At 52.5% G+C, this 12,500-nt stretch overlaps 1 protein-coding gene across 1 annotated transcript in view; it reads left to right on the forward strand.

The window, feature by feature from the left end:
• Positions 1-12,500, forward strand: part of LOC311148133 (plexin-A2-like) — a 212,543-nt gene that overhangs the window by 61,192 nt on the left and 138,851 nt on the right. Inside the window, exon 3 of the mRNA XM_084185028.1 lies at positions 9,334-9,516. Within this exon, the coding sequence (XP_084041154.1) occupies positions 9,334-9,516 (183 nt within the window). The remainder of the gene's footprint in view (positions 1-9,333; positions 9,517-12,500) is intronic.

Genomic DNA, 12,500 nt, shown 5'->3' on the forward strand with positions numbered 1-12,500 from the left:
CACAACTAGACCCAACCAAATCATGAGAAAACAAAAAGATAATTACCTGGCACATTGGAAAGTATTAACAAAAAAACTGAGCAAACTAGAATGCTATTTGGACCTAAACAGAGAGTACACAGTGGCAGAATACCTGACCACTGTGACTGACCCTAAATTAAGGAAAGCTTTGACTATGTACAGACTCAGTGAGCATAGCCTTGCTATTGAGAAAGGTAGCTGTAGGCTGTAGGCAATAATATTCCTGAGTGGCGCAGTGGTCTAAGGCACTGCATCGCAGTGCCAGCTGTGCCACTAGAGATCCTGGTTCGAGTCCAGGCTCTGTTGCAGCCGGCCGCGACCGGGAGACCCATGTGCGGCGCACAATTGGTCCAGCGTCGTCCAAGGTAGGTGTCAATGATGATGTAGGTGGGTGTGGTGGTGGAATCAGGCGCAGGACGCAGAACGTTAGTCCAACAGACTTTAGTAGATGCACACAAAAACAAGCACGAATAAATGCCCTGAGGCAAAACTCCGCACGTAGGCGAAAATAACGGGCGCACTAACAGGTGTGACAAAACCCTCCAAACAATATGGAGAAATAGCTCAACCGAGCAAACAGTAGAATAACAGCCTACCGGCACGACAGTCAAACAATCACACACAACACTAGACAAACACAACGAGACCTTATAGGACACTAATACACTAAACGATAACAGGTGTAACAACAATCAGACAAAAGCAAACGAACATAGAAACATGCAACGGTGGCAGCTAGTATTCCGGAGACGACGAACGCCGAAGCCTGCCCGAGCAAGGAAGAGAGGCAGCCTCGGCCGAAACCGTGACAGTACCCCCCCCTTGACGCGCGGCTCCAGACGTGCGCCGACTCCGGCCTCGGGGACGACCAGGAGGACGCGGAGCAGGATGCGTCGGGTGCCCACGATGGAATTCCGTCAGGAGAGACGGGTCCAAAATGTCTCTCCTCGGCACCCAGCACCGCTCCTCCGGGCCGTACCCCTCCCACTCCACTAGATATTGGAGACCCCCCATCCGACGTCTCGAATCCAAGATGGACCGCACGGAGTACGCCGGTGCCCCCTCGATGTCCAATGGGGGCGGAGGAGTCTCCCTGATCTCACTTTCTTGGAGTGGGCCAGCTACCACCGGCCTGAGAAGAGACACATGGAACGAGGGGTTAATACTTTTATACTCAACAGGTAGTTGTAATTTGTAACACACCTCGTTCAACCTTCTCAGGACTTTAAATGGCCCTACAAACCGCCGACCCAGTTTCCGACAGGGCAGGCGGAGGGGCAGGTTTCTGGTAGAGAGCCAGACTCGATCACCAGGTGCGTACACCGGTCCCTCACTGCGGTGGAGATCGGCGCTCGCCTTATGACGAAGGAGGGCCCGCTGCAGGTGGACGTGTGCAGCGTTCCATGTCTCCTCCGAGCGCCGCACCCACTCATCCACCGCAGGAGCCTCGATCTGGCTCTGCTGCCAAGGTGCCAGAACCGGCTGGTAACCTAACACACATTGGAAAGGGGTTAGGTTAGTGGAGGAATGGCGTAGGGAATTCTGGGCCATTTCGGCCCAGGGAACGTACCTTGCCCACTCCTCCTGCCGGTCCTGGCAGTATGTTCTAAGAAACCTACCCACATCCTGGTTCACACGTTCCACCTGCCCATTACTCTCCGGGTGGTAACCCGAGGTGAGGCTCACCGAGACCCCCAACCGCTCCATAAAAGCTCTCCAGACTCTGGGGGTAAATTGGGGACCTCGATCAGACACAATATCCTCGGGTACCCCGTAGTGCCGGAACACATGGGTGAATAGTGCTTCGGCGGTTTGCAGGGCAGTAGGAAGGCCCGGCATAGGGAGCAAACGACAGGCCTTAGAAAACCGGTCCACAACGACCAGTATAGTGGTATTCCCCTGTGAAGGAGGAAGGTCAGTGAGGAAATCCACCGAGAGGTGAGACCATGGTCGTTGTGGAACGGGCAGGGGTAATAACTTACCCCTAGGCAGATGTCTAGGCGCCTTACACTGGGCGCACACCGAGCAGGAGGAAACATAAACCCTCACATCCCTCGCCAACGTGGGCCACCAGTACTTGGCACTAAGACAGTGCACTGTCCGGCCGATACCAGGGTGTCCAGAGGAGGGTGACGTGTGAGCCCAATAAATCAATCGATCCCGAACCTCGAGCGGAACGTACTTCCGACCCTCCGGGCATTGAGGTGGACTAGGGTCGGTGCGTAACGCCCGCTCGAGTTCAGCATCGACCTCCCACACTACCGGTGCCACCAGACAAGACTCCGGCAGTATGGGAGTGGGCTCCACGGACCTCTCCTCCGTGTCATACCGCCGAGACAGTGCATCTGCCTTACCATTCTGTGACCCAGGGATGTACGTGATCTTAAATGTGAACCGGGTCAAAAACATATTCCACCTCGCCTGGCGAGGGTTCAGCCTCCTCGCTGCCCGGATGTACTCCAGGTTACGGTGGTCCGTCAAAATGAGGAAAGTGTGTTGAGCCCCCTCAAGCCAGTGCCTCCACACCTTTAGGGCCTGTACCACGGCTAACAGCTCCCTGTCCCCTACGTCATAGTTTCGCTCCGCCGGACTGAGCTTCTTGGAATAAAAAGCACAGGGGTGGAGTTTAGGTGGCGCGCCGGACCGTTGCGAAAGCACGGCTCCTATACCGGCCTCTGACGCGTCCACCTCTACCTGAAATGGCAAAGAGGGATCCGGATGCGCCAGCACCGGGGCCGAGGTAAACAGGTCCTTCAGCCTCCCAAACGCCCTGTCCGCCTCGGCTGACCACTGCAGACGCACCGGACCCCCCTTCAAAAGAGACGTTATGGGAGCTGCCACCTGTCCAAAACCCCGGATAAACCTCCGGTAGTAATTCGCAAACCCCAAAAACTGCTGCACCTCCTTCACAGTGGTTGGCGTTTGCCAATTACGCACGGCTGACACCCGGTCTACCTCCATCTTCACCCCTGACGCAGACAACTGATAACCCAAAAAGGAAACCGACTCCTGGAAAAACAGACACTTCTCTGCCTTGACATACAGGTCGTGCTCCAACAGCCTCCGCAACACTCGGCGCACCAGGGCCACATGCTCGACTCGGGTAGGCGAGTACACGAGAATGTCATCTATGTACACGACCACCCCCTGCCCCTGCATGTCCCTGAAGATCTCATCCACGAATGATTGGAAAACTGAAGGAGCGTTCATCAACCCGTATGGCATGACAAGATACTCGTAATGGCCCGAGGTGGTACTAAAGGCTGTCTTCCATTCATCGCCCCCCCCTAATGCGCACCAAGTTGTACGCGCTCCTGAGATCTAATTTAGTGAAGAAACGCGCCCCGTGCAATGACTCCGTCATGGTCGCAATCAGCGGGAGTGGATAACTGTACTTCACCGTGATCTGATTGAGACCACGGTAATCAATGCACGGGCGTAACCCACCATCCTTTTTCTTCACAAAAAAGAAACTCGAGGACGCAGGGGAAGTGGAAGGCCGTATGTATCCTTGTCTCAGAGATTCGTCTATGTAAGTCTCCATAGCTCTCTTCTCCTCCTGAGACAGAGGATACACATGGCTCCGTGGGAGCGCAGCTCCTGCCTGGAGGTCTATCGCACAATCTCCCTGCCTATGGGGAGGCAACTGCGTCGCCCTCGACTTACTGAACACAATAGCCAAATCCCCATACTCAGGGGGAACGTGCAATGCGGGCACCTGGTTTGGACTCTCCACCGAGGTAGCCCCTACGGAAACGCCTAAACATCGACCCACACACTGGGCAGACCACTCCATCAGAGCCCTCTCCTGCCACGAAATAGATGGGTTATGGGTACTCAACCAGGGCATGCCCAGCACCACCGGATACGCAGGCGAGTCGATCAGAAATAGCTGGATCATCTCCTGATGACCCCCCTGCGCACACATCCTAAGTGGCGCCGTGAGCTCCCTGATCAAGCCCGCACCCAACGGACGGCTATCTAGGGCATGAACGGGGAAGGGGACGTCAACAGGGAGAAGGGGAATCCCTAAGGCTAAACAAAATTCCTTATCAACAAAATTCCCAGCCGCACCTGAATCTACCAGCGCCTTATGCTGGGAATGAGGTGCTACCTGTGGAAAACGCACAGGTATACAGAAGTGTGCAACAGAGAGCTCTGGGTGAGTGGGGCGCCTACTCACCTGGAAGGACTCCCCAGTGCGGGACCTGTCGTCTTCTCCCCTAGGAGGCCATCCCCAGCACCTAGCCGCGGTGTGTCCTCCCCGACCACAGTTGGTGCAGGAGATGGACCCCCTCGTAATCCGACCCCTCCTCTCTCTAGCGCCAGCGCCACCGAGCTCCATGGGGCACGGCTCGGAGGCGCTGGAGGGGGAAATGGACGGACCCCCCTCGGGACGTCCGCGGGTAGCTAGCAGGGTATCCAGCCTGATGGACATGTCGACCAACTGGTCGAACGAGAGGCTGGTGTCCCTACAGGCCAGCTCCCTACGGACGTCCTCACGTAGACTACATCGATAGTGATCGATGAGGGCCCGCTCATTCCACCCTGCATCCGCCGCTAGAGTACGGAATTCCAAGGCGAACTCCTGGGCACTCCTCTTCCCCTGCCGGAGGCAGAACAGACGCTCCCCCGCCGCTTTCCCCTCCGGGGGATGGTCAAACACCGCCCTGAAGCGGCGGGAGAACTCGTCGTAGGTGATGGTGGTAGCGTCTATTCTCCTCCACTCTGCGTTGGCCCATTCCAACGCCTTACCGGAAAGGCAGGAGATCAGGGCGGACACGCTCTCGTGTCCCGAGGGCGCCGGGTGCACGGTGGCCAGGTAAAGCTCCACCTGGAGAAGGAATCCCTGACACCCGGCAGCGGTCCCATCGTAGGCCCTCGGGAGCGAGAGTCGAACTCCTCTGGGTTCCGGAGCGGGAATGGGCTGACTTGCCGATGGTGCGGGCAGGGAAGATGGTGGTGGAGGTGTCCCTCGGGTCTCCCAGCCTCGGATGGTGGTGATCACCTCCTGCAGTGCGGACCCCATCCGCAGGATCTGGTCATTCTGCTCGCGGACCCTGTCCTCCAGCGTCGCCTGTGCTGCTGCGGCTCCTGCTGATTCCATTCGAGCAGGTGTGTGATTCTGTCAATGATGATGTAGGTGGGTGTGGTGGTGGAATCAGGCGCAGGACGCAGAACGTTAGTCCAACAGACTTTAGTAGATGCACACAAAAACAAGCACGAATAAATGCCCTGAGGCAAAACTCCGCACGTAGGCGAAAATAACGGGCGCACTAACAGGTGTGACAAAACCCTCCAAACAATATGGAGAAATAGCTCAACCGAGCAAACAGTAGAATAACAGCCTACCGGCACGACAGTCAAACAATCACACACAACACTAGACAAACACAACGAGACCTTATAGGACACTAATACACTAAACGATAACAGGTGTAACAACAATCAGACAAAAGCAAACGAACATAGAAACATGCAACGATGGCAGCTAGTATTCCGGAGACGACGAACGCCGAAGCCTGCCCGAGCAAGGAAGAGAGGCAGCCTCGGCCGAAACCGTGACAGTAGGGGAGGGTTTGGCCGGCAGGGATGTGGGTTCGTTTCCCACGGGGGGTCAGTATGTCTTATTTCTTGTTTGTTTCACAATAAAAAATATTTTGCATCTGCAAAGTGGTAGGCATGTTGTGTAAATCAAATGATACAAACCCCCCCAAAAATCTAATTTAATTCCAGGTTGTAAGGCAACAAAATAGGAAAAATGCCAGGGGGGGTGAATACTTTCGCAAGCCGCTGTATTTCCCTCAGGTTACACAGACCAACAAAGAATTTGAAAACAAATCCAATTTTGATAAACTCCCATATCTATTGGGTGAAATACCACAGTGTGCAATCACAGCAGCAAGATATGTGACCTGTTGCCACAAGAAAAGGGCAACCAGTGAAGAACAAACACCATTGTAAATACAACCCATATTGATGTTTATTTATTTTCCCTTTTGTACTGTAACTATTTGCACATCGTTACAACACTGTATATAGACATAATATGACATTGGAACTTGTGTGAGTGTAATATTTACTGTTAACTTTTTATTGTTTAATTCATTTTTGTTTATCCATTTCACTTGTTTGGCAATGTAAAAATATGTTTCCCATGCCAATAAAGCCCCTTGAATTGAAATTAATTGAGAGGGAGGGAGGGAGGTAGGAGGGGAGGGGAGGTAGTGAGAGAGGGAGGGAGGGAATGAGAGGGAGGGAGAGAGAGAGAGGGAAAGATAGAAAGAGTGAGATGGAGAAAGAGAGGTTGTATGGAGGCATTCTCTCTCACCATGGAAGTAAGATCAGATCTTTGGCCTCTCTTTTAGTCCCCAGGAGAATCCCTCATCAGCCCCCAGTGGGACCATCATCACGACCCCCTACACCGTTCTCTCCATTCTCCTTCAACCCTAATTAGAATGTTCCTCAAGTACTCCCAGCCACATTCCATTGTAGTACCCTCCCCTCTCTGTTCTCTGCTAGCCAAGGAAACACATGTCTAGCGGCTAGCCCAGCAGATAAGGAAATGTAGGAACGTAAAGACTCTTTCTTGCTGTCTGTCGAGGACAGGTCAATAAATCAACAGTGTTTAATGGATTATGCAATTAGACGTCAACAGATGAAGAACTCTGAAAGCCCATACACATTACACCCCAACAGCTGGATATGTCATCTGGAATGCTAACCTTGACTGTGTTTTCTTTCAATCTCCCTCAAGGAGAGTGAATGCTTTTGTACTCGAGGCAGAGGTTGTGCACAGCTGCTTTTATAAAGAAGAAAAATCCATCTTCTAAATGAGCTAGTTCTATATCACAAAATACACTCCTGTAAACATAGCTAAAGTGTATTGAAAATCCATTACATGAAGGTTAGACTTGGTCTGTAGTCCGGAGGCTCACAGTCACACCAAACCCTGATGACTGCCTTCCTGTGTATGTGGAGGAACTACACTCTGATGGGCCTTTCTGCTAATTGGTAGTTACTCTACCCTCCTCCAGAGCAGGGTTTCCCAAACTCAGTCCAGGGACCCCCCGTGGGTGCACGTTTTGGTTTTTGCCCTAGCTTTGATTATTTTAATCAACTGTGTAGTGCTAGAGCAAAAAACAAAACGTGCACCCAGGGGGGCCCCAGGACCGAGTTTGGGAAACCGAGTTTGGGAAACCAAGTTTGGGAAACCCTGCTCCAGAGCATGTGTGTTTAAAGAGGAGCCACTATTAATTGAGCCCTCTGTAGGTCTCCTGAGAGGGAACTGAAACCGTGTCCACATCCCTGTCACCTAGCGATGGCTACCCATAGCATTGTCATGGGAATGGGAGGTCAGAGGGTCGAGGGGGACCGTGTGAATGGCTAATCAGGCACTTATTGTTCACCTCAGTCTCCAGACATCCGATTATGCTTTAGGAAGTTTATCTATCTAAATTACAGGGAGTGAATGTAGCCTTTCATATCACAGTGGAGTGGGCCCACTATCGCTCCATCCATGCTATTTTGAGAGCTGTGAAGAAAGATAGATGATGTTTGTTCGGCAAGGATGGGGTGGCTGAGGGGGCGCGTCTACGAGGCTGAAGCGTTTATGCCCGTCAGCGTTATTGCTTTTCGCTCCGCTCATGAAAAGCAGAGGCTTTACGAGTGTAGCGTGATGTGCTATAGTGTAGCGTAGCGAGGGAGAGAGGGTTGACTACCATGGGTCCTGGGGCTGTAGTGGCTGTGTGTCAGTGATCAGTGTGGCTGTCACCTGCCCTGATCTGTCGTAACACACACACACACACACACACACACACACACACACACACACACACACAATCACACACACACACAATCACACACACACACACACACACACAAACACACACACACACACACACATACACACACACACACACACACACACACACAAACACACAATGTAGTGGCTTTGTGTCAGTGATCACTGTGCCCTGGCCTGTTTGTCTGTCCTGAGACCACTGAGTGATGCTCTGAATGCTCCTCCCAGCCCCAGCCCTCTCCCGACCATCTCCCTTTGCTCTATATGTCACTTTGAGCCACCGTCCCTCCTCTCCTGCCACTGGATTGTGACTAGTTACCACAGCCAGTCATAAACCCACCTATTTCTTAATTTCTCTTCTTAAATTGTGATTTCAAACCTAACCCTACCATTAACCCTAACCTTAACCACACTGCTAGACTTATGCTTAACCCTAACCTTAAATTAAGACCAAAAAGCAACATTGTTACGATATAGCTGTGGTAACTAGTGGTAAACCCTGCCACTGCCACTCACACTCTGGCCTGGGTCACCACCATAGACACAGCCAGCCCCGCCCACCTCTGATGTGACTTGATGTGGAGTTCCATTCCCAACCAAATTAAGGACAGTTTAAATGATTCTGATGGCACCGTCGTTCATAGTTTAGATTTCTGTTGAGGAGATTTTATCAGACATTTTGACAGGTCATATTTCTCTTGGATGGGGCAAGGTCAAGCCACAAGTCCTCCAGCCAGATTCTCTAGTTGTTTCCTTGTCCATGTCATTCCATCACTGTGTATGTTTACCTGCAGTGTAGAGAAGCTCTGTTTGGTAGAAGCCATACTTAATAAGCATGCTCTCCTCCTCCTGCCCTGATGTGATCTTATCCCTGTGTAATGAAGCAGGGTGAGTGCAAGGTGGGGCTCAGTGAAGCACAGCAGAGACATGTCTACCAAATGGAACAGAAAGACAGCAGAAAGGACGAAGTCTGGCAGCCAGGGAGCAGGATGCACTAGGATCCACCTTGTCTCTCTCCTCTCTCTCTCTCTCTCTCTCTCTCTCTCTCTCTCTCTCTCTCTCTCTCTCTCTCTCTCTCTCTCTCTCTCTCTCTCTCTCTCTCTCTCTCTCTCTCTCTCTCTCTCTCTCTCTCTCTCTCTCTCTCTCTTTCCTCCCCCATCTCCTGCTCTCTCTCTCTCCATCTATAACCTCTCTCTCTCTCTCTCTCTCTCTCTCTCTCTCTCTCTCTCTCTCTCTCTCTCGCTCTCTCTCTCTCTCTCTCTCTCTTCTCTCTCTCTCTCTCTCTCTCTCTCTCTCTCTCTCTCTCTCTCTCTCTCTCTCTCCTCTCTCTCTCTCTCTCTCTCTCTCTCTCTCCTCTCTATCTTTAACCTCTCTCGCTCTCCATCTATAACCTCTCTCTCTCCATCTATAACCCCCCTCTCTCTCCATCTATAACCTTTCTCTCTCTCTCTATCTCTAACCTCTCTCTCTTTCCCATCTCTAACCTCTCCTTTCTCTCTCTCTTCCAGCCGGTGCCCATCGATGACTCGTTCTGTGGTTTGGACATCAACCAGCCCCTTGGCGGCTCTCAGCTGGTGACAGGACACACTCTCTACACAGAGACACGGGACCGCATGACCTCTGTCACCTCCTACGTCTACAACGGATACTGCGTAGCCTTCGTCGGCACCAAGAGCGGACGCCTCAAAAAGGTCAGTTACCATTACTGACAGTTATGGTCAGTTACCAGCAGTTATCGTCAGCCACGGCTTGGGTTTCTAAAATACTGACCATAATACAGGCCATCGAAGACTCCTCTCCATCGCACTCTGTTCTGGGCAGTCTTCTCCAGCTCGTTCGTCTTTTGAAAAAGTCCTCTATCTATTCTGGTGTCCCAGTTCAAGTTCAAGGTCCATTTAAAGAGATCCCAGCCACTTCATCACTGTTGAAGCCATGGCCTCAGGTGACTGGGGAGTCTGTCTGTCCACTGACTGGTCTTCAGACCCTCAGACACTGCAAAGTGGTGCTATTCTATTCCAGGGACTCAGTCCGGATGGAGCACAGTGTGGTGATGAGGAGAAGATAAACTTTTCTCCTCCATATTTAATGCTTTTGGTCCTGTGACAGTGAGGCAGGTGGGCAAGGGTGTAGACTGGCAGGGCGTAGGGGGGCAGTGGGTGTAGAGTGGCAGGGCGTAGGGGGGCAGTGGGTGTAGACTGGCAGGGCGTAGGGGGGCAGTGGGTGTAGAGTGGCAGGGCGTAGGGGGGCAGAGGTGTAGAGTGGCAGGGCGTAGGGGGCAGAGGTGTAGAGTGGCAGGACGTAGGGGGGCAGTGGGTGTAGAGTGGCAGGGCGTAGGGGGGCAGTGGGTGTAGAGTGGCAGGGCGTAGGGGAGCAGTGGGTGTAGAGTGGCAGGGCGTAGGGGGGCAGTGGGTGTAGAGTGGCAGGGCGTAGGGGAGCAGTGGGTGTAGAGTGGCAGGGCGTAGGGGGGCAGTGGGTGTAGAGTGGCAGGACGTAGGGGAGCAGTGGGTGTAGAGTGGCAGGGCGTAGGGGAGCAGTGGGTGTAGAGTGGCAGGGCGTAGGGGGGCAGTGGGTGTAGAGTGGCAGGGCGTAGGGGAGCAGTGGGTGTAGAGTGGCAGGGCGTAGGGGAGCAGTGGGTGTAGAGTGGCAGGGCGTAGGGGGGCAGTGGGTGTAGAGTGGCAGGGCGTAGGGGAGCAGTGGGTGTAGAGTGGCAGGGCGTAGGGGGGCAGAGGTGTAGAGTGGCAGGGCGTAGGGGAGCAGTGGGTGTAGAGTGGCAGGGCGTAGGGGGGCAGTGGGTGTAGAGTGGCAGGGCGTAGGGGGGCAGTGGGTGTAGAGTGGCAGGGCGTAGGGGGGCAGTGGGTGTAGAGTGGCAGGGCGTAGGGGAGCAGTGGGTGTAGAGTGGCAGGGCGTAGGGGAGCAGTGGGTGTCGTTCCTCTGTAGTGCTCATTATGTTCCCCTTATGGAATGAGCACTGTTAATGGCGGCCGTGCTGAATAACCTCGACTGGCCCATTAATTTTAATAGGGACCTTTATTCCTGCAACCCAGAGAGAGGGGGGAGGCTAGAGAGAGCAGGCCCACGCAAAACCCAGCCTCTGTCTCTGCTGGAGCGGCCAGACAATGCTGTCTGGCATTTGAAAAACAGCAGAATTGTTTTGAATTGAAATGACATTTGAATAGATTCTCAGATCCCAGCCTGTAGCTTTAAGGGCCACCAGTCCTCTTATCATGGCATATTTCACCCCACCGCACCAACACAGGCAGCTTATAGAGCACCTAGTGGATCATGTGGCTATTATGCATGGAAAGATTATAATGATGTTGGAGAAGTGGAGCGTGTTGTGTGGGCTACTTCGTCATATTCAAATTGGTAACCTGGCATTACACAGTCAGCACTGTTTTGGTATTAAAATTGAAGTGCAGTGGAAGCATTTAACAGTCAAATTATGTATGTGTACAGACCCGGGTTCGATCCCAGGCTGTGTCGCAGCCGGCCGCGACTGGGAGACCCATGAGGCGGTGAACAATTGGCCCAGCGTCGTCTGGCTTAGGGGAGGGTTTTGCTGGCTGGGATGTCCTTGTCCCATTGCGCTCTAGCGACTCCTTGTGGCGGGCCGGGCGCATACACGCTGACTTCGGTCACCAGTTGTACAGTGTTTCCTCCGACACATTGGTGCGGCTGGCTTCCGGGTTCAGCGAGCAGTGTGTCAAGAAGCAGTGTGGCTTGGCAGGGTCGTGTTTCGGAGGACGCATGGCTCTCAACCTTTGCCTCTCCCGAGCCCGTACAGGAGTTGCAGCGATGGGACAAGACTGTAACTACCAATTGGATATCACGAATTTGGGGAGAAAAAGGGGTAAAAAGTACAACAAAATAATAATAATAATAAAACCAACAAAGATGTATGTGTAATCTAGAAGGGCTACCTGTGTTGGGCTGCTGTCGAGGCTGCCTTGCTGCATGTAGATGATGTTGATGGTGGTTTGTGAGGTGAGTTTTCCCCTTACATTATAATGTAAAGCTCTTTGAGCATCTGGAAAAGTGCTTTACTGTATAAATCCAATCAGTTGCCATTGGTCATGGTGGTACTGTGTATCATGGATCCTCCTAGTGTATGACAGCAGATTGTGGGATTTGTCAGCAGCGGCTTGGCTCCTCCCCCTGGGAACTGTCACAGCTTGAGTGACAGTGTGGGCCTCTGTCACATGGGCCGGAGCAGGACAAAAACAACAGCTGTCACTCCTAGAGAGAGGATTAGAGGGAATGTGAGAGAGAGATGGAGAGTGGGGGGAAGAAAGAGGGAGGGATGGAGAGAGGGAGAAGGAGAGAGGGAGAGGGAGAAAGAGACCGCGAGAACGATAGAGGGATAGAGAGAGCAAATAACAGTTGTGCTGGTAAGAGCATCTTTCAACTGTTTTGGCTCGCCCTCTGTTTCCCTAGCCCCTGAGACACAACACAAATGGACCTGCTGGGTTATTTCGGTTTATTTAATTCAATCTGTGGCCCAATCAGGATGTGGAATTGAAAAAGACTCATTCGGCGTAGTCCCCCTTGTTTGAGGTACTTAATAATTTATAACTTTTTTTCTACATGGTTAAATTGAATTAGACAGTAGAACACAGTTCTCTCCACTCTGGTGCGTACAGTACTGTGCACAGTTTCCTTTTCATCTCCCTGCTGC

This window comes from Coregonus lavaretus, assembly GCF_964263955.1.
Source record: "Coregonus lavaretus genome assembly, chromosome: 20".
Taxonomy (NCBI): domain Eukaryota; kingdom Metazoa; phylum Chordata; class Actinopteri; order Salmoniformes; family Salmonidae; genus Coregonus; species Coregonus lavaretus.